At 42.3% G+C, this 20,667-nt stretch overlaps 1 protein-coding gene across 1 annotated transcript in view; it reads right to left on the reverse strand.

The window, feature by feature from the left end:
• The window catches only part of col27a1b (collagen, type XXVII, alpha 1b), an 87,290-nt gene that overhangs the window by 55,629 nt on the left and 10,994 nt on the right, over positions 1-20,667 (reverse strand). The window contains exons 4-7 of the mRNA XM_069683171.1: positions 17,248-17,301; positions 10,260-10,313; positions 5,952-6,005; positions 5,809-5,862 (exon numbers count right to left, since the gene is read on the reverse strand). Coding sequence (XP_069539272.1) covers positions 5,809-5,862; positions 5,952-6,005; positions 10,260-10,313; positions 17,248-17,301 — 216 coding nt within the window. The remainder of the gene's footprint in view (positions 1-5,808; positions 5,863-5,951; positions 6,006-10,259; positions 10,314-17,247; positions 17,302-20,667) is intronic.

Below are 20,667 nucleotides of genomic sequence, written 5' to 3' on the forward strand. Positions count from 1 at the left end.
GAAGCATGTAACAAACATTTATATGGTCAGAGGTTGCTCCTCAGTCAAATAAAATCCTTACAAAGACAGAAAAACAGAATTCTTTTTAGGATTGTTTTTTTATTATATCTCTATCTCGCAGCTTTTGGACTCAGAGTGAAGCCAGATGCTGGTCCACTGTCCACAGTAATTTAATCAGACGCTGTTAAACCGCTGCTCTGTAAACTTCCTTATTGATGATTATTTGTCAGTTTTTCTTCTGACTCCTGATGTGCTTTGAGTTGGACGTCTCTAACAAGATTTTTGGAGCAGATGAGTCTCCTGCTGGAGCCAGAGTGCTGCAGCCACGAAAGGACAAAAGAATGCGTCTGGGCCTTCCAGCGAGGCCAGTACAGCTGAGTACAGTAAAAGAAGAGAGAGGAAGTCTGTCCCTGAAGTGTGTAGGTGTGTGCATGTGTATTGTAAGCGGACTCAACAAAACTGGACGGCTTTCACAGTTCTGTTAAGCCTTTGTTTGACACAGAGATGGCAAAAGATCATATTCTCCATTAGTTCTCCCTCTCTAAGACGAGCAAACAGCTTTAATTAGTGTAACTCACACCAGATCAACCCTGCAGCCAGCAGGCGAAGTGCAGCAGCAGCAGGAAAGCAGCAGTGTTTCCCCTACTTGCAGAATAAGTAACAGACTTTCCTTAGCAGCAGAAGATGTTGTGCTTTCCACAGATTTTTATTTTTATTCCACACAGAACTGTACTCACACCTGGAAAGCCTTACACTTCTTTCTTGCACAAATTAGCAAATAAGGTAAAGAATGTTACAACGCTGTGGAGCAGGAAGGAAAGTCTTGACGGCTGCACACCATATAAAAAGTTAAGTGCTGTTCCAGCGTGACATGATCAGAGCTGGCGGTGCAAACGACACACTGGTCCAGGGCTGGTAATATACTCCAAAGTGTTTCTGTTTGAACCTCACACACACACACACACACACAAACACGAGTCTCTTCTAACTTTACAGTGCAGGCCGCTGCGTGACTCCCAGGCAACCTCCCCATTACATCTTTACACATTTCCCACAGTGAGGAAGGCTTTCTCTGGCAGCGGGCCAAGAGACTGAGCACCAAACTCAGCGAAAAGGGTCCACAAAGCAGCAGCAGGTCATAGCTTTGGCAGCCGGCTGGACAAGAGCAGACAAATGTCGAGCTTCGTCTGTGGCAGATGATGGAATTTCAGTGTAATTTGAATACAAAAGTGCCCTGTGAGGAGGTTTGGCTTTCACGATCAAGAAACTCTAAGTGAGTTAAGAACAGCTGCAAGCAATGAGGTGTCTGGTGGCTTTCAGCAGAGCCAGGCTGATTGGCTTGCCTTTATTTGCTGGATGCAAAATGCGGTTTAATACTTTGTATGTCTGTCAGCAGTTACTTGAGGGAATGTGTGTCATTGAGGTCAACTGAGACCAGATCAGACGGAGCAGAATCCCACCTGAACTAATCATCAGAAGGGGATCTTTTACACCGACTGAATCTCTGCCAGGATGCAGGTCCACACCCAGCAAAGACCCTCCATTACCATAAATCAAGAGGGAGAATATCAGCTTTTTCCCATGACTCCATGTTCCGTGACTCACAAGACGAGTAGAGGTCTTCCTCCATTCATTGTACAGGGGAGGACTGCAGCTCCAAAAAGGAACCTTGAACAGACCAGATGGTTTTTCACAGTCAGCGCTGCCCGATTGCATAACAGACTGTTGGAGCTCCAGCCAAGGCATTATTGCACTCATGCTATTGTGTCCCAAACGAGGATGCGTGTGTGTGTGTGTGTGTGTGTGTGTGTGGGTGGGTGTGTTTAAAACAGAAAGGTTTGCTCATATTGTGTGACAGCATTTTTTTAATTAGCATTCTTCTGGCATTTGAAAGCTGACCTCACGTTGACCTTTTACTGTACTCATGGATAGTTTTTGTTTCTTTAATTCTGATAACTGACCACAAACTGAGCTCTGTGTGATGAAACTGCTGCAGAGTGTAATTTAAAAGAAGAGCATGTTTTCCACAAGATTTTATGGCTTTGTTTATCCAAACAGATGTTGCAGAAACACGCAGAGTGTCAGGTAAACTCAGCAGTGATTTCCTGTAAAAAAGATCCCCTTCTTTCTCCATAGATAGAGCATTTAAAGGAGAAGTTCGGTATTTTTAAAGCTGGGCGCTATTTTTTACTAAGAGTTGGAGAGAGGATTAGTTTTAGGGCTGTCAGCAAGAATATATTTCAAAAGCCATGGCTGAATATTTACCTGATTTCGACGATGAAGATGAGGCATTTGAATTCGAATGCCGTCCCATATTCATTTGAGTATACGGACGAAGAGAGAGAATGAGGAGAGAGGGGCAACAGGCAGAGGAGGATAAAACAAACACACTAACCTATGCTTTCTGTACACCAACACAACAATCTCTACCAAATCGTTTCTCCAACTCTAACTCACGTTTACACCGTCCTGTAAAACCTCACCACCCGCGAGATTTCAGAGCGAGATTTCAGAGCAACATCTCCTTGAGCGAGACTTCTGTTTCTGGTTACACAAAAAGGATCAAACAATCTTTGTAGGGATCATTTCCGTAATGTTGTCGGACACCTGGAGTAACAATCTGAGCCTGTCAGTGGCAAAAACGTACTTTGATCAGGCGCAATTGCCCCAGTGGATTATGTTGCAGCCATTGCGGCCATATCGCAGCTACAGCGGAGGCCATCTACTGGACTGATTCCAAAAGTTTTTCTTCCTGTGAGTCATTTCAACACCCAACCCCAAAAACAGGGCCCAGGTTTAAAAATACCGAACTTCTCCTTTAATGTATACAGAAAACAGTCTGTAACCTGAAACACTTATATTTATTTTTACACAGTATTTATTCAGGTCCTAATAAAATGAGAGGAAGATTCCCCCCACTCAGTAAGAGGGTGTGTCCCTCTGCTTGAAAAGCTGCTGAAAGAATTTCTAACATTTTGGTTTCAGCGGAGGATTTTTGTGCCCAACAATCGTCTGAGTGCTGTTTCCAGTTTTCTCCTGCTGTTAACAAGATAAATCTGGGGGAAATGCTGAATTTGGGAATTTTATTGGAATGGAAACCACCTGCACATGGTCGCCCTCTCCAGTGTGTCAGGAGGTTACTAAAAGCAAAGATGGCAGAGCTGTTGTGAAGGAGTTAGTGAGGCTGCGGTTTACTGGAATCAGACAGAGCTCCAGACAGCTAACACTTAACTGAATCATCTACAAACATAGTAAGAAAGATAAAGTATCTCCCCCGGTCCACTGGATGTGTTTTGAATAGAATTTATTGCTACTCTGAATCAACCTGACAAGATAATCAACGTTTCTCAGTAGCACAGTTAAGATCCATTTAAGGAAAGCTGATGGTTTAAGGAAATATTTGGAGATAGAAAGACCAAAACCAACACTGAAGGAAAGCTGAGACACCATGATATATCTCATTCCAGAGAAGTCTTTTGAAGACATTTTATTGGTTGTTAAAAAAACTACCCTATTCCTCACCATGAGAATTTTGGCGCACATTGGTTGTATCTGTTCCCTCACTGATGCTGTTTCTTCAGGCCTTTATCCCATCCCTTCGAAATAGAAGGCAGGTGAATGATCGAACTATCCTATTTAAGGTGTTGCAAGTTTTGTTCTCACATTATTATTGTCCTATAAGCTCTTGCAAAGGCGCTGGTTTAGCTCAGTTGGTAGAGCAGACGCCCCATGTACAGAGGCATAAGACCTTGTAGTATGACCCTTTGGTGCACCCCCATTCTCTCTTCCCCCCTTGTTTCCTGTCTTCAGCTGTCCTATCTTTAAAGTAATAATCTCGAAGATTTTCCTGTAAATAACTGTCTGTTTAGTCACTATCTATCACCGAATGAGGTAACACAATGGTGACTGAGCCTATGGCCCACTGATGAAAGCCTTTGCATTTGTAGTATTAAAGACTGGGTGTCTGGTGCGACAAAAAATCACAAGCGGCGCCCAGTTAGTGACGCGTTTTCCATCAGCCAGCAGTGGTTGGTCTGCCAGAGAGGGTAGGCGGAGCTAAGCGGCTGCTTTTCCGCTCTCTGCAAGTGTTGCGAGTAAACAGTAATCTACTATGGCTGAACAAACAAAGAAAAGTTCGATGACTACAGATACAACTTCAACAATAAGTGAAAATCCAAAGAAAAAGAAACAAATTGGACGCTCAGATGAAGGCAAACAGTCTGAAGAGGAAAGCGACCGTCAACCAGGTAAATTATCGCCATAGGTGCCGCCAAAGAGAACAAAATCTTTGAGATTAGTACTTTAAAGGCAAAGGCTAAAGAAATTAACAAAAAAACCTCGAACACTAACTCTTACAGTCAACAGTTTAGTTGAAGAAATAACGCTGTGGTCATAGTTTACGTAAGGTATCATCAAACAAGGGACACGTTTGATACAATTGATCCGTATGTAACTCCGTTAGACCACGTTAGGATGCACATGGGCACTGTTGTTCATTTCGAGTAATTGCACCACCATTCTGTCGCCTTTAATAAGCACTTAAGCATCAAATGGCTCGAAACGCGGCTGAATATATTCCTAAACAGACATTTCTGCTGGAAGCTACAGTAACTTCCTGTTTGAGGACATCTCTGAGCCTCTGAAAATAAAGATATATCTTAGCTGATTTAATGATTTCCGTCTTCAGTGGGAGCCAATGTGCTCGGGGCTGAGCGCCACGGACAGGGTAGGGTCAGTTGGAAGTACTGGAGGTTGACTACTGCAGCTTCTTACGGTCCTATCAGGGGATTTGTTGAGAGCAACAAAAATAAAGAATATTGCCAGCTATTACATTTAGGGATCTCTATTATATGGATAAATATAGCTTAAAACATCAGCACAGTGAAATATATATGTGTAAAAATAAAGAATGGATGCAAAAACATTGTCTTGTGGAAAAACAAAGTTGGTTACAGAGTGCTGTGTTATTTGCGCACTGTGCATAGTAGGAAATCCAGCCGGCTCTGGCCAACTTGAGATGTGTAATTACTGTGAGGGGGATAACAGGCTTTGGGAAAGGGCCAAGGATAAAATGCACAAGGCCATGGAAAAACATGCTGCTTACCATCACTCTCTGTCAGGATAACCCAGCTCAGCGGCATGTTAAGAAGTCAAATAATGTAGACAAACAATCCAGATCACAGAACTGAACTACATTCAGAACTTGTCCTACTTTTTACAGGATTTGTCTCCAGAGACTCGGTGACATAACGTGCATTTGAAGAAAGCAAAAAGTTTTCCCTCGGTAAACTTCAGCTCACCTCAACTTCCTTCATCATTTTTGAAGGCCTGTGATGCAGATGATGTAACAGCCGAGACACTCAAACCTTTAGTGTCTCAACCCACAAGGGAGCCAGAACGCAGGTGTGCTCCCTGACGCCTGCATTATGTGCGGCTGCTTTCCAAACAAGAGCTCAAACATCCATGTTTGGCTGGAGCTTCTAAACGCTGCTGTATCACAGATTTTCCACCTCAAAGGCAGCTGAGAGTGGGCGGGGGGGGGGGGTCGAGAGTGTACGTTTGATTTAGTGGTCCTGCATATACATAACTCGGCTCATTCAGAAACTCATTCATTCAGGGAAGTCTGATTTACGTCTGAAAACATTTTGAGAGCAGCAAAAAAAGCCGACGCACACATGTACAATATGAACTCTCACACATCTGGGACACAGCCAGTGATATCCGACAGACATTAGTTACTTCCCTGTTTACACACAGGCACAAACAAACATGCAGCTTGTCTTAGTGGGAATAAATGACATTTTCTACCTTTCGTCCATGTTGGCCAGGATGTCCAGCGGGGCCAAATACACCAGGCTCTCCCTGAAAAGCACAAATTAGGTCACTTTTAATACATCAACATAACTTGCATAACTATGTCAAATATTGAAGTAGTTCTGTTAGATGCATACTTTTAGTCCTTTAGGGGCATGACCAGGGGAGAGTCCGTAATCTCCTTTTTGTCCCTGGAAGATAAAAACACAGAAAATTGTCTTTTTCATACTTTCAGAGACACTTTTCCCCCAGTGGGCACGAGTTTTATCCTCGTCTGCACCGTTCACTGCATATTTGCTGCACAGCCAGAGCATTCCACTTCACAAGGCGCAGAGGAGTTTGCCGTGAGCATTCACACTATCAGAGTAATGAGTTCATCCTTCTTATTGGTGCGTCTAACAGTCTTATTTACACTTAAGTGCAGTCCGTTTATGCCCTCCTGTGACTCGGTTTACACCGAGCCAGCGAGAAGTGATGGGGAGTGACCGCGTACATTCTTCTCCCTTTTCGGGCAGTGGGAATCCTGTCAGTGCTTTCTGGGTCAGCAATCAACTTCCAGTCACACTGGTGAAAGAGCGGTTACTGTTATCTACGCAATTATAATATAATAGGCCCACGGAGAAATAAATTATGTCCTGTGTCAGTGCTTAATATATTAAGAAGTACGCGTGGAATAAAAGGGTGATAGCACAGAGTTTGTTGGACTGTGGTCGATAATAGCAGCTGTTATCAGCTGATTAGAAGTGCTCTGATACATTTTATGTAAGAAATTAAAGTTTGAGCACAGAGAGAAATCCTGTGTTGTGACTTACTTTGTTAAAATCCTGAAGAACACGCTTCATTTTTAAAGATTTTTTTCCGGAGGACTTAGGCCCCAAAAGGCCTCGGTGCAGTCATATGCAGAAAGGCATGCTCTTCTCCAAAGGACAGCAGGGATTCCCGTGCGCGAGCTACCTCTAGGGGGTGCGCTTGAGGATTTTTCACTTAAAAATCCTCAAATGGATCCGCTTTCTGTCCATGTGATCTGTTTCTGAGCCTGTGCATGTGTCAATCTTTATTTATTTATCAACTTTATTGCAGTTTGATTCAAATTAGGCTGATGTTAAAATTTCTGTCACTGCTACGTTATGTTTGGTAATTTAAACTTGATTCAATTTTTCTTTAATGTGGCTGAAAACATGACGGCGTCTTCTCTCACTATGGGCCTGTATGCCTGTGCGTTTCTCCTCGCCATCACTCGTCTTCTTTGCTCTTTAAAAGTGAGGACTTGTGCATAGGTTTGTTGCAGTGTCGTTTCAGGTTCAAATGTAAGAGCGCATTGTTGTGATCTGTTGAATATTTTGAATATCCTGATTATTTGATGCCTTTAATGCACTTATAAATAGGCTATGTTGCTATGGGGTTGGAGGTACATCAACCTGGTCGGGATGTAGAAGGGGGTGCGTTGCATAAAACGTTTGGGAACTGCTGTTTTACAGTATATCGGCCCAATAAACCTACATGTTGTTTCTGAGACTTGCCATGGGAGAGTTTTTGTGGGAATTTTCTCCAGACAGATTTCTTAAAAAGAGCCAAGAGTTTGACTCCAGCCAAGAGCAACACACATGCATGAACACTGTCTTTTCTCTGTCTGAAGGTTTTTATCTCGACTACATCATCTGAAGAGCTTCCACTCAAAAAGAGGCTAAAAACTCAACACCCTAATAAGCACTTATACCTTTCCACTGATTATATGCATATTTCATGCCTTTATTCATTTCGTTTGAAGCCTAATGGGAAGCTACTTTCAGCAGTAGGTACATTGATCATCATCGTGTCTCCATTAATCATCATTACATTCTGATAACGCGACATATTCATAACAAAACTCAGCTGAAACTCAGCATGTTTTCACCCTGCGTGTTCATTTCTCTTCAGGCAGAGAGCCGTGCCAAACCAGGCTGTCTGCCTGTTTGAGGTTTGTGTGCAAATGGGTCAAACTGAGCTGGGCCAGGTTTGGCCAGGCTCCAGTGACACATATGTACAATATAAGAGTTATGGTTTTTCCCCGGTTAGAGCGAGCCAAAGCATGGCATCAATTATGTTCTTTTAATGTTTAAAGACAGTGTGGAAAATGCAGAAATTCAATGCATTCAAATGAATTCGTTACGGACTTGACATATGAGCAACTTTGCGTTTTATTCCAGCTAACATACAGACTCCTTTGTGATATCAGATGGGCATATTATGCAGCATAACAACCCTCTCTGTTGACAATTCAAATCAGCTGGAACACAGACTGATGTCAGGATCTTGCAAATTAGTGAGCCAGATCGACTAAAAACTGCTGTTCTCTCCTGAAGGGAAACAAATGGCTTTTTGAGAGGCTGAAGAGTTGTGCTGTAATGCCAAGAGGATCTGACCTCAGACATGCAAGCTCAGTGAAATCACACACAAACACTGGATGAACCGCAAGAAGTACTGGCTTAAGTTTACATTGTTGTTTAACTGGCCTTGTAACATTAGCAAGATGTGGACCATATAGAGTGTGCAATATATTTGTTTTTTAATCAGTTTGAACTACACGCATCCCCAAGAGGTTGTCCTTTACCTACAAGTCCACAAATCCAGGCAGTATAAGCTGAGAGACACATCCAACACTGACCAGGTAGCAACTAACTTAAAGGCCCACCCTGCCAAATTTGTGACCATAAAGGAAGATGTGAGTGTTTCTACATGTAGAGTTTATTATAAAAATGAACAAGTGGTTAGCGCTGTCGCCTCACAGCTAGAAGGTTCCAATATGAATCCCTGTTCAGACATAGTGGGCCTTTCTGTGTGGAGTGTGCATGTGCTCCCTGTGCATGCGTGGGTTCCCACACTCCAAAGACATGCTCGTTAGGTTCATTGGTGACTCTAAAAAAATGGCCTGTAGGTGTGAGTGTGAAAGGTTGTCTGTCTCTGTGTGTCAGCCCGACTGACTGGCAACCAGTCCAGGGTGTACCCCGCCTCTCGCCCAATCACAGCTGGGATAGGCTCCAGCCCCCCGGGACCCTGAACAGGATAAGCAGTATAGGAAAAGGATGGATGGAAATACAGACCTGACTCCCTGCTGTGTTTGTTTCTTAAACAAACCACTACTGGAATCAGAAAAGGACGCTGCTCTAATGTGTTTTTCTACGTAAACATACACCCAAACAAACACTGCGTGGGTCCGTTTCTTTCAGACTTTCCTACTCTGTCTTTGGCTCTCAGCCTCCCAGCCCATTAGTTCCCACTGAAGACATAAATTGTTAAAAAGAAGTCAAAACATATGGTTGTTTGAATTATTTCCTGAAACAGCTGGACACTGTGTTTATTAGAAAACATAGTTTAATCTCTTGGGGTGCAATTACTTCCAAACAGCTCAATATTGTGTATTTTTGAGGAACTAGAGCTGCAACAATAAATCAGTTAGTTGCCAAATATGAAATAAATAACCAACAATTTTGATAATGTTTCAAACAGTAGAGTTATTATTATCTTCTTCATCTCTACTACCAACTGTGATCTGTTTTTATATTAAATTAAACTGATTGCAGTAAAATGTTGACCTATATCATTTTTCAAAGGTAAATTCTGAATGAGAAGTGTGTTTTGATAAAGAGAAGAGAGTCTTAAGCTCCAACTGCAGACTAAATGGGCTTCATTTTTGGTATAAATTTAAGTCACTCCCTGTTTACCTCCCAATTCAACAGAATAAATCAATAGTGAGTGTAAATAAGATTACTCAGGCTAAAAGTAGAGCAATCGAAAGATATAAATGACTAAAATGCTAAAACCGGAAGCACCTACCCGATATTATTTTGTAATTTTTTGTGTGCATTTCCTGTCCTGTTCAATCAGACGTACCTACACAATTTTGTTTCATCCATATTTATTTCATTTTTTACGTGCATTTCCGGTCCTGACAGTGGACCCTGCAACGGAACCGGCCTGAGAGCGCAGGTCTGCAGCCAGACTGTCTTGTTATTTCCAGTTCCTTAAATGGGCCTAAATTCTGGTTTCTTTACACCTCTATGACCGTCAACTTCTGTCTTTGGGGACAAAACAAGACATTTGAGGACTTCATTGGGCTTTGGGGAAAACCATACTGACCAAATAATAATCAACTAATCCAGAAGTAATTCAACATATTAATGGACAATAAAAATATCCATCAGTTGCAGAGTTGGAGACTTTTTTCAACTGAAGATTAATGCTGAAAAGAAATAAATACACATGTAGTTAGCGTTTGTCTATGTAATAAAATACCTATCAATTTGGAAGTGATAGCATGTTTCAGTGCTGTCATGAATTGAGTAGCGGGATGAAGGTTCCTTAATCATCCCAGTACATATAAAGAGTCGTGTCCGAGGATTGTTTTCCCTTCCTAGATACAGATTGTTAGCATTTGACATAAAGCTATCAGTTTGTTGATGCTGTACCTTCACTCCTGGAGGTCCAGGGCGACCAGGGTTTCCATGTGGGCCAGGAGGACCCTAAAAACAGAGACACACATGATTAAGGAAGGTGATCATCGGGGTCATTGAACAGGCCTCCACCTCAGCAGCAAAGGGGGGGTTGAGTTAGCACTATAGGTGAGGTATTCACAGATGTAGGCACATATTGTTCCCTTTCCACTCTCTGTTTGTGTTATAGGACAGGTCAGCAGTGCCCTGAGGTCCCTCTGTGTTTGTGTATAGGTGCTCTGTGAGACGTCCTGCCTGCTCGCCTGTCTGCCCCCTGTCCAAGTTATGACATATGGATGTGATTTTCCTCATCCCCTCACTTTTCCACTGGTTTCTAGGGTCCCACAAAGTGAAGGCCACTCATCCATCACATCTTATTCCCCACTCGCTCTGTGCCATAGGTGTCTGTGATATATAACCTACTTAGATGTAATATAGTGAGCTATCTGTGCCAAATGTTTTATCAAAAAGGACAATCTCCTGCAAGTCAGGCCAGGTGGGCAGACGTACAGGAGCAGAGAGTGAGCAGACAAAATCTCTTCTCTCTTTCTGAAGGGACTATAAATTCAAGCAAGCTGCAAGGAGGAATTGTTTGGAAAAATAAAGCCACAACTTCCTGAGGCATCCAACCGAGGAGTCTACAGTTCAACTGCACACAGGCGAAACGCTGAGCATGGAAAATCTTCCCCAGAAAAACTGAAACATGTTCAGAGAGCCTGAACAGGAAGCTACTGTATCATCAGCCCGTTCTTTTGAGTTGTTCAAACTTTCCATGGGTTGTGAGGAGAAACCTTTTCCCCCCGAGCTGGAGGTGAAAGTGAGGGATTGGATTACTCCGAGTCAAACAGACGCATGAGGCCAAGAGGTGTAAGAGTACGGATGGGTGATCCAGCCAGTCTCTGTTATTTATCTGTGCTCAATTATCAGACTGTGGAGAGGAGGCGAGCAGCTCCCCTCAAACTGTCCAGACTTCTCCCCCCTCGCAGGCGCTCGCTGCTGGGCATATGGAGCCACTTAACAGAAGCTCATCTACAGATTTCCTCCTCCTCCTCCTCTATTCAGAGCATTCCCCTCTCCACTCGCTCAATATTAAAACGTATGGAAGTCATTATCTCCAGATAGGAAGCAAAGAGAGGAGACGTAGAGAAAAAAGGGAGGACGGGACAGAATATTACAATTTGTATTCTCGCAGTACACAAGGTGAAGAGGCACAAGGTGGGCGGGTTTTATCCCGATGGAGCCGAGCATAATGTGGAGAATGAGTCACTTTGTCTATCTATCAACGTGTGGGTGAGAAGAGGAATGAAGTGCCTCTTTGCTTGATTACTGAAAAGAGCTCCTGACAAGAAACCATTTAGAGACCACCAGCAAGTAAACAAACATACACATAAGCGTTAATGTAAACCCAGGTCAGAAGCACACCCACAAACACACACACACACTCACACCTGAGGCCTGCAGATGAAGGGCACCTGCATGCCAGAGCTGAGCGCAACCAGGTTTACAATGTGGGCCAAAGACTTTTACAGGGGTGACACGTGGAGTGCTACTGTTTTTATAGGTCTTTAACCCTGAACAGACCCGCTAACACCTTCACTGGACAACATGTGGAAGGAAACATTACGCTGCAACACTTCAACGTGAAGAGTCAGAACTCTTATTCTGTTTATATATCAGAAACTTTAGTGCTTAATTAGTGCTATAGTGCTAATTAGTGCTGCCTCCCTAAAAACATGGATTTGGCAGAGACACTGCGTGGCCAGTTGTTGAAACAAGCCACTGTTACCTTTACAATAAATAAGTAATACGCCCTAAACCAGCAACAGCAAGCTCATACAAATTTATTAAAATGTACTAGTTCCTTATCTGCATGTTTATTAGAGGCCTATTACCTGATTATAAGTTATAAAAAAGCACCTATAGGGCCTGTGTCCACTAACGGTGCTTTTTGCGCTGGCAGCGCCTCTTTTCTGTACAAACCAATGAAGTTCAGCGTCCTCAGCGCAAAAATCCCCTCGGCGTCAGCTGTTTTTTGTTGCTGTGCTTACAGCGCTCTCAGTTGTATAGTAATACAGTTCAACTTGTGGAACAATGGCCGCATTGCCAATGTCACTTCTCCCTTGCCGACCAACAGTAAATGATAAATGGTAAATGGACTGTACCTATATAGCGCTTTTCTAGTCTTTGCAACCACTCAAAGCTGCTTTTACACTACAGGTCACATTCACCCTTTAGGTAACTGCAGAGGTAGTTACCCAAAGGGCCTAAGTTATCACATTCATACCTGTTGGCTATGCCACCGGGAGCGATGCGGGGTTCAGTGTCTTGCCCAAGGACACTTCAACATGTAGAGGGAGCTGGGGATCGAACCCCCCACCTTCTGATTGAAAGACGACCGACTCTACCACTGAGCCACAGCCACCCAAATCAAAATCAAGAAGGGGAGGTACTTCAGATATCTTTGTCACAACCAATGGCGGAGAAGCTAATTGTTTCGTTTTTTCGAGGGTAATATCCAGGTGTAGAGCTGCTGCTAACACCAGGACACGATTCCTTTCCATCGTTTTTATGTTTTCTTTGTAAAATGTCCTTGAATTAAAGCAAATAAGCTAACCCAAATAAGCACACAAGTTAACACAGACTTAGGGCCCGATCAGACAGAATGCGTTTTAGCCGCTGGGGGCGGCTTTTTTGTCCTTGTTTTCAATGAGAGGGACGCTTTTTGGCCGCTGCTTTTGCGCAGCAGAGTGTCTCGCATTTTTCCGCTTTGTGCGCCTCGCAAAACGCGCTCTGTCTGATTGGGCCCTTAACGGTCACTACCAAAGGAAGCGGAAGTGCCACCACCACTTTCATAACCTAGCAACAGTAAGTTTGTGGACACAGGCCCTTACTGTCTCATTATGTATGACAATATTCTACAACCACTAGACTATGAATTAAAATCTCAATAAGCTCAGTATTGTGGTTCTTCTACCTTATGAGGTCCATAACGAAGAAAATCTAATTAAGATCACCATCAATAATCAACAAGGCTACTGAGGGAAAAATCGTGGTAATGGCAGAAAATATCATATCATTAACAAGTCAATAATAAGTGCTTGATAATGACTTATAAAAAGCCAATATCCTACATACGCATGCTAGTGAGCAAGTAGTGAATGGCGAACATGTGTACCTAAATATTAGGAGGTTATCGTCTTTTCTTTTACATACACTTTCACAGTGCATTTACTTCAAACAAAAGACTGTTGTTGTTGCTGCTGCTGGAAATATAAAATGCATCACCTCATCTGCAACAGAGGCGCTGTGTGGTAGATGAGCCTGGGGAGCACAGAATCTAAACATCAACTGGGTATTGCTTAAATGACTGGCATGCTACAGTACATTAACGTTTAATTAATACATGGAAATTGTTTTGATTAAAAAGGTAAAGGTCACAGTTTTCCGATGATGAGCAAACTGCCTGCTGGCATCCTCTCTTAAATGTGCTCGCTATAAGCTGAATCACAAGCGATGCACTGGAAAGCGTCTGTGTAACCAATAATGACAGAGAGAACCTAATCAGAGAGACGGCTCTTTATGCCTACATATGAAACTCATTTCTGAATAATCTGAAGTCTTCAACATACATAAATCAAAAAAGTTTTCTGCATCAATCAACCACTGGCAGAAACAGAGCTTCCCTTGCTCCAGTCTCCATGGGTTCCTCATTTCATGTCATAATAGTGTCAACCATTCTTTAAGCAATTATGCAAATGGTTTCAATTTCACAGCAACCCCAGCGTCACATTCTGACTCCACGCTGGCAGGTCGGTTTCTCTGCACAAAGCCCCCTTTGATCCACTCTCAAGCCTCCCCTTCAGGGCCGGGTGAACTCCAGCGCTCAGCCGGGCTCGTGGCTGTGTCGGGGAACGTGGACGCTCTCACGTGTAAGAGATGCTGCTCAGCGGCAGCAGCAGTGAGACTGTCTGCTCAGTCAGACATAACACCTCACTGTCAGAGAGGTAAAGCCCTACTGCTGTGTTGTGTCATCCCAGCTGCTGTGAGACTTCTGTGATGAGTAAAAATGCCCGCACACTGCTTATACATTTTGTTTGTCTACGTGATATCATATCTTGGTGCGACTGTCTCCATATCTGAGGTGAAAGCCGAAATGAAATGAGATCATTCAAAGGATAAAAGATGCTCAGTACAAGTCAGATAACCCTGAGGAGAATGAATGTATCGCACATACCCTCAATGTCTTTAGGCTTTTTATCTTTACAAAACAAAAGCAAACAAATCTTTTTGAACTGTCCTTAGTAGTCTTTGCAGTAAATCTTGATTCACCTCTATCTAAACAACATTCAACAAAATCTCTCAAGAAGTTTAACCAAATTGTGGCAAAAAGGAATTTAGCTTATGTAACTGCATGACAAAAAGGACTATTTGATTTGATTTATGCAAAGGGCTGCTCAGCGGTGCAGTGGTTAGCACTGTCGGATCACAGCTAGAAGGTTCCTGGTTCAGATGTAGGGGGCTTTTCTGTGTGGAGTCTCCCCGTGCATGCGTGGGTTCTCTACTGGTACAGCTAGTTATCTTCAGCACAGTCTGAACATGCTCGTTAGGTTAATTGCCTATTGGTGTGAATGTGGCCGTGAAAAGGTTGTCTGTGCCCCAATCCAGGGGCTGCAGCCTTCGAAGGCTGGATATGAAGGCCGATTGCGTCACAATAGCGTGTCGAAGGCTGTCCCAAATCTAAAGGCTCCTTCAGATGTGGCCAACAAATGTGCCCTCCTTTATCCGGACCACGAATGATCCATCAGGTGTATTCTTCGCGGCCCCGAGATTCATTGCACGCCGAGGAATAAACTATATAAAAGTTTTTGGTTTCCACTCAATCAAATAGCTGGGATTACACATGTTTAAAAAAAAAACTAAAGGGCCCATGAAACAAAATATCTTTAAAATAAGAGGTTAAGTTACGTGACGTTAGTAATGCTAACTAGTTAGCCTGCTAGCTATGTGTTGCTAGGTGACGGGCAAGAAATCCTCCGTGGACCAAACCGTCTCATTTCAGTTCGGCCTACGCAGGCTATGAATAGAGCATCCTCTGTAGACCACCTCCTTCCAAGGCTGCAGCCCCTGGATTGGAACACAGCTTGTACAGTATGTGTCAGCCCTGTGATTGACTGGCGATCTCACCCAATGACAGCTGGGATAGGCTCCAGTCCCCCCACAGCACTGAACAGGATAAGCGGTATAGATAATGGATGGATGGATATTTGCGAAAAACCATTAGCTGTATCAGGGTTTGACGAAGACATTATGCCTTTATTTCCAGTAAATCTATCCCAAACAAAACTTGCTTTATCCTTAAAAAGTTTCAACACATGTCCTTGAAAAATTGACACAAACTGTAAAATAGTGTCTAAGTTTAATCACAATAAGAGTTAAGGTTATAAGGAAACCCTTTCAGAGAAAAATATGGGGGGACGGGAAGCAAACTGAGGCGACTTCTCAAGCAGTTTAAATATAAGAGTTACTGTTTATGAACTTTCTGCATATAGAAGAAATAGAAGTATGTTTTAAACAAAAACCCTCCATCTACCTCAGTGAATGTTACTTTTCTCCCTCATGTTAAGCTCTGCACAGACCACTTTAGAGCTTTCCAAAGATCATTAGTGTAGCTGTGAGGTATTTACTTTTAATCGTGTGAACTATCCAGGAAAATTCTGATGGTTTAAAAAAAGAATTAGTAAAAACCTGAACTGCCCCCTCAGGTCCCTGTGCTCTGAGTCGGTGTGGCCTACTGTTGGGTCTCAGGAGCTTGATGATGAATGAACTCTATAGAGGTTGGTGTACTTCTGCATAGAGCTGCTGAGCTCCAGACAGGGTCTTAAATGCCTTTAATAAGATGGGGACAAAGCCCTCTTTCTTCCTTGTTTAAAGAGATTGGGTTCCCACAGCCCACCCCTCTGAGGCCTGACCGCGGGGCACAGTCTCACAGGCTGCGGCAGGTAGCTAAAACACATACTGTAGCAGAACTCTCTGCAGGAGAACTTCTGCAGGAGCGCTGAGAAAAAGCAATCGAAATGGGAATGGCTTTGGTTACTTTTAGTCATATCTATTTCAGCACAGGACTCACTGTAGGGCCAAATGTAACTTCTGCTCGGTTCATTCTCAAATAAGGGAGGTGAAGAGGCCGTTTCAAGGGCAGCAACTACGCTCATCAGTTAGAGCTCTCTGAAAAGATTAAAAAACAAACCATCCCATGAGACAAATCATCCTCAAGAGTTTTCTCTCTTCTTATATTTCTTCTAATAACACAGGCTTAACACAACATCTGGACTCAGTCTATGTGGTTCCATCAGGAGCTCACAGTACTGACTGACACTGAGCCCCAGACTGAGAGACATGGCACTTGAGGACTCAGTCTGTTACACTAGAAGCATTCACCAATGTTAACATCGAACCTAGCCTAATTAAAGTAGTAGTACTGTTTATGCACGGGATAGAAAGTGCTCTGTGTTCTGGAAATATAAATGTGTATATACACTAGCACAAGTTGCCTAATTTTCTCATGTGCATCTAATACCTACTGTGTGTGTTCAATTAATTTTACATTGGCATCCCACAGATTTGAAGCTTACAGTTGTTTGCTCTGCAGCTTTATAAATGGATCTTGGCAGCAGAGCAGCACTGCTTGATCAAACCCAGAGCCAAAGCAAACTAACGTCTGGCTGAGTAATGCTCGGTAATCCAAAGAGGTCACCGAGTGCTTGATCAAAACGCTCAAAGGTCGTTCATATCAATGGACTGCTAATGGTGTAATCTCGATATAATGCAGCTCAGACATGATTAAGGCATGATTGCGATTAAGTGTAATACATAAAGAAGATTTTAGAAGGTAACAAGGTAATGGAAAACAGAGGAATTGTAGGAATGTAAATGGGGAACTTGTCACTGATTCTGGGATACTCACCCTTGGGCCCCTCTTCCCAGGCTTTCCCGGCAACCCTGGAAGTCCTTCTAGGCCCTAAAAAGAAAAAAACAAGGATATCTATAAATATAAAGGAGGAAGAAATGCTGCCCTGGTTCAAGGGAGTCTTGAACAGTCTTAAAAAGTAAAAAGGTTTCAAGTAGAACCTGATATTTGTCGGCCGATATGGGCCTATAGCAGATATATCAGTAAAAGAACGAATGGTTTGCAACTTGCACTAATACAAAAACATGTTTAGCAGGACATATAATGCAGTAAACAATACTTTGACTAATTTATAAATGGTTTCATCCGCTAGTTTGTCCATCAGAGGGCCCTTATAATACTTTCAGCACTGTCTGCAGCACATGAAGTATCAATAACAGACCGTTGCTATGAAGAATAGACCGTTGCTAGGGATTCGGCTCTAATCACACAATCAGGAGAACTAACTGTAATCATATCAATCCGCAGAAAGAAGTCGGGTAAGTTTGACGTCAGTCTGGAAAAAAGGAGAGAGATGAAAACAACGAAGAGAAAGCAATAAAGGAGAGTTAGATGCAAGAACTGAAGGGTACAACAGAAACATCTACAAAACTGAATACGGCACGGGAAAAAAACATTAAATTGAACACAGTACGGGATATGGCGTTGTTTAAAGATGGTGAATGGAAAAGAAAATGTCAACAGACTCTGACAGTGACGAGACAGAAAACCTCAATCAGGTGCTGCGCTGATTCCTGCGGTCCTGTTCACCGTGTCTTACCTCACCATCAGAGGAAATGTTTGTGAGTAATAACAGCTAGCTTAGCTCATTTTAATGTGAGTAAAAACAGCTAGCTTAGCTCATTTTGATGTGAGTAATAACAGCTAGCTTAGCTCATTTTGATGTGAGTAATAACAGCTAGCTTAGCTCATTTTGATGTGAGTAATAACAGCTAGCTTAGCTCATTTTGATGTTAGTAATAACAGCTCAATTAGCCCATTTTAATGTGAGCGATAACAGCTCAGTTAGCTCATGTTAATGTGAGTAATAACAGCTATGTTACCTCATTTTGACGTTAGTAACAACAGCTAGGTTAGCTCATTTTAATGTGAGTAATAACAGCTAGGTTAGCTCATTTTAATGTGAGTAAAAAAAGGCTAGCTTAGCTCAATTTAGTGTGAGTAATAACAGCTATGTTACCTCATTTTGACGTTAGTAACAACAGCTAGGTTAGCTAATGTTAATGTAAGTAATAACAGCTAGGTTAGCTCATTTTGATGTGAGTAATACCAGCTCTGTTAGCTCATTTTAATGTGATACAGAGTGAACTGTTGCTATGGAAGCAGCTCTCACTGTGAGTGCAACTGAAAACGGAAATATAATCACTTTTAAATCAATAAAATAATTTAAGAAATCGATATTTTGTGTCAAATTATTGATTTTGTAAGTAGGTGTAATAGTAAGGGATAATGTATAGTGAGCCCTTACTATCCCTTAGTTATTTGTTTATAAAAGCAGATTTCTGATTATCTTTGATTTGGTGCAAAATCCTTATCGGTATCTGTCTAAAAAAATATCAGTATCAATATCAGCTGTGCTCTAGTTTCAAGTGCTCCGAGTAAACGTTGTATAAAAGTCACTCAAGCTTGATATTGAATCCATAAACACATCTGAAGCTTTTTTTCTAATGATACATTAGTGAAGTTGGTGGAAAGTTGCAAAGCATTTAGTCACAGAGTTGCTGGCAGGGATGAGATTGTCTTGTTAGAAGCTCGAGCAGTCTTCTCTTTCTGCCGCCAATATGATGTCAGCCCAAAACCGCTACACTGCACAGACTCTAAGTCTGACTCATTATACTGGCAGGGAGGTCGGCACTGGTTCCAGCCACAGCCAATCACATTAATTATGGGCATCAGCTAGCTTTAAAACAATTTCATACATGGATTAGCAAAGCTCCGAAAGGTCAAATCTAATGAGGGGTCAAGCTGAAGAACCTGAGTAAGCTTGAGATGTTGGGATGGTTACTTATTTTCCCATGGCTTCAGAAGTTTAAAGAGGAAAAGGAAACAGGACTTTAAAACAGCTCGAGGCAGTCCAGCTGAAATTGGGCTACTGTAAAAATGTCAGACGTATAGAGCTCTTTTGTCTGACTCGGACAGAACCAATAGTTTTAATTATACTCTTTCGGTCGGCTTTCACTCTGGAAAGCCAAAGGGCTTTCAGCAACCTTTAGATTCCTTAACCATCAGGCTGGCCACACATGATAAGCAATTGGAGCTGCGGTCGCTGCTGGCTGGACAGAAAGGCAAGGCAAGAGCTGACATCTTTATCAAATTCATACAGCTTATAAACAGTAATAATTCATGGAACTCCAAGGTTCATGTCATTATTTAACCTAAGACTGTTTTGGCACTTGTGAGTATTCATCCTAGTTGAAGAAAAGTAAATATCCTTCATATTTGACTTAAATCTTTGGAAACACTTAGTTTTTTTGTGTGTTTTTCTTGGTCAGCAACAAAAGAGCATGACGACCAATTTAATTCAACTCTGAATCAAGCAACAAGTTTAAAATCCCCCAGGTAGCACTTTAGCGAGGTTCTGTACAATTCTCTCTACAAAATGAGAACATTAATTCAAAAGGAAGCTAAAGGATGCACCGATACTACTTCGCAATATCTCATCTCAGGTTATGTGCTGAGAGTACTGAATCGATACAGGTGCTCTCTTAAAAACTGGTATAGCTCACTGTTTGAGATACTGGAATCATCTTTTATGTAAAGGCAATCTCGGATCCCATCAGCTATTGTCTGAGACTATACAGCCTCTGGAGACAGCGGTGAACATGCCGGACGTGACTGGTTTAGGCAGCGGTTAGCGATCAACAACATCCAGTCAAGTTTTCCGCGTGCTGCAGTGTTTACAAAAAAATCTTGTGATTGACTAACGGATTGTTAGCTGAACTTTCTGCAGATGTCTGTTAAGAGTAGTAAGAAGCTAAATCGTTGTCTGTTCTTCCTGCATACGCCACAGCCTGCTGATACGTGATTGGTCAATATTACTCAGACTACAAGTGTAGAACAAATGGAAACCAGAACACACTTGCCATCCCTAAAATCCATGTCCCTCACTGCATTTCTATGAAGAATCTGTAAATAGGGATTAATGTAAAGGTAACCTAAGGTTGAGATTGCTCTGGCACAAAAAATCAGAGCCAGCCACGAGCTACGACTAAATATTTGTAACTAAAACACAGAGATTTGTAATCAGCATGGACACAGACACTGTGGATTGGATACATCTGGTCAACACAAGCACTGATTGATTAGGTCAGCATTCTAGCATTCTGTATCAGATCAGTGCATCCCTTCCCAATGCAATTCTGCTTATTATGTGTTGACATCCTTTAGGAATCCTAAATGTTTTTTTTAAGAAACCTC

The sequence above is a fragment of the Semicossyphus pulcher genome, unplaced genomic scaffold (genome assembly GCF_022749685.1).
Source record: "Semicossyphus pulcher isolate SPU_LCO1_2020_fin unplaced genomic scaffold, fSemPul1.0.p SCAF_6, whole genome shotgun sequence".
Taxonomy (NCBI): domain Eukaryota; kingdom Metazoa; phylum Chordata; class Actinopteri; order Labriformes; family Labridae; genus Semicossyphus; species Semicossyphus pulcher.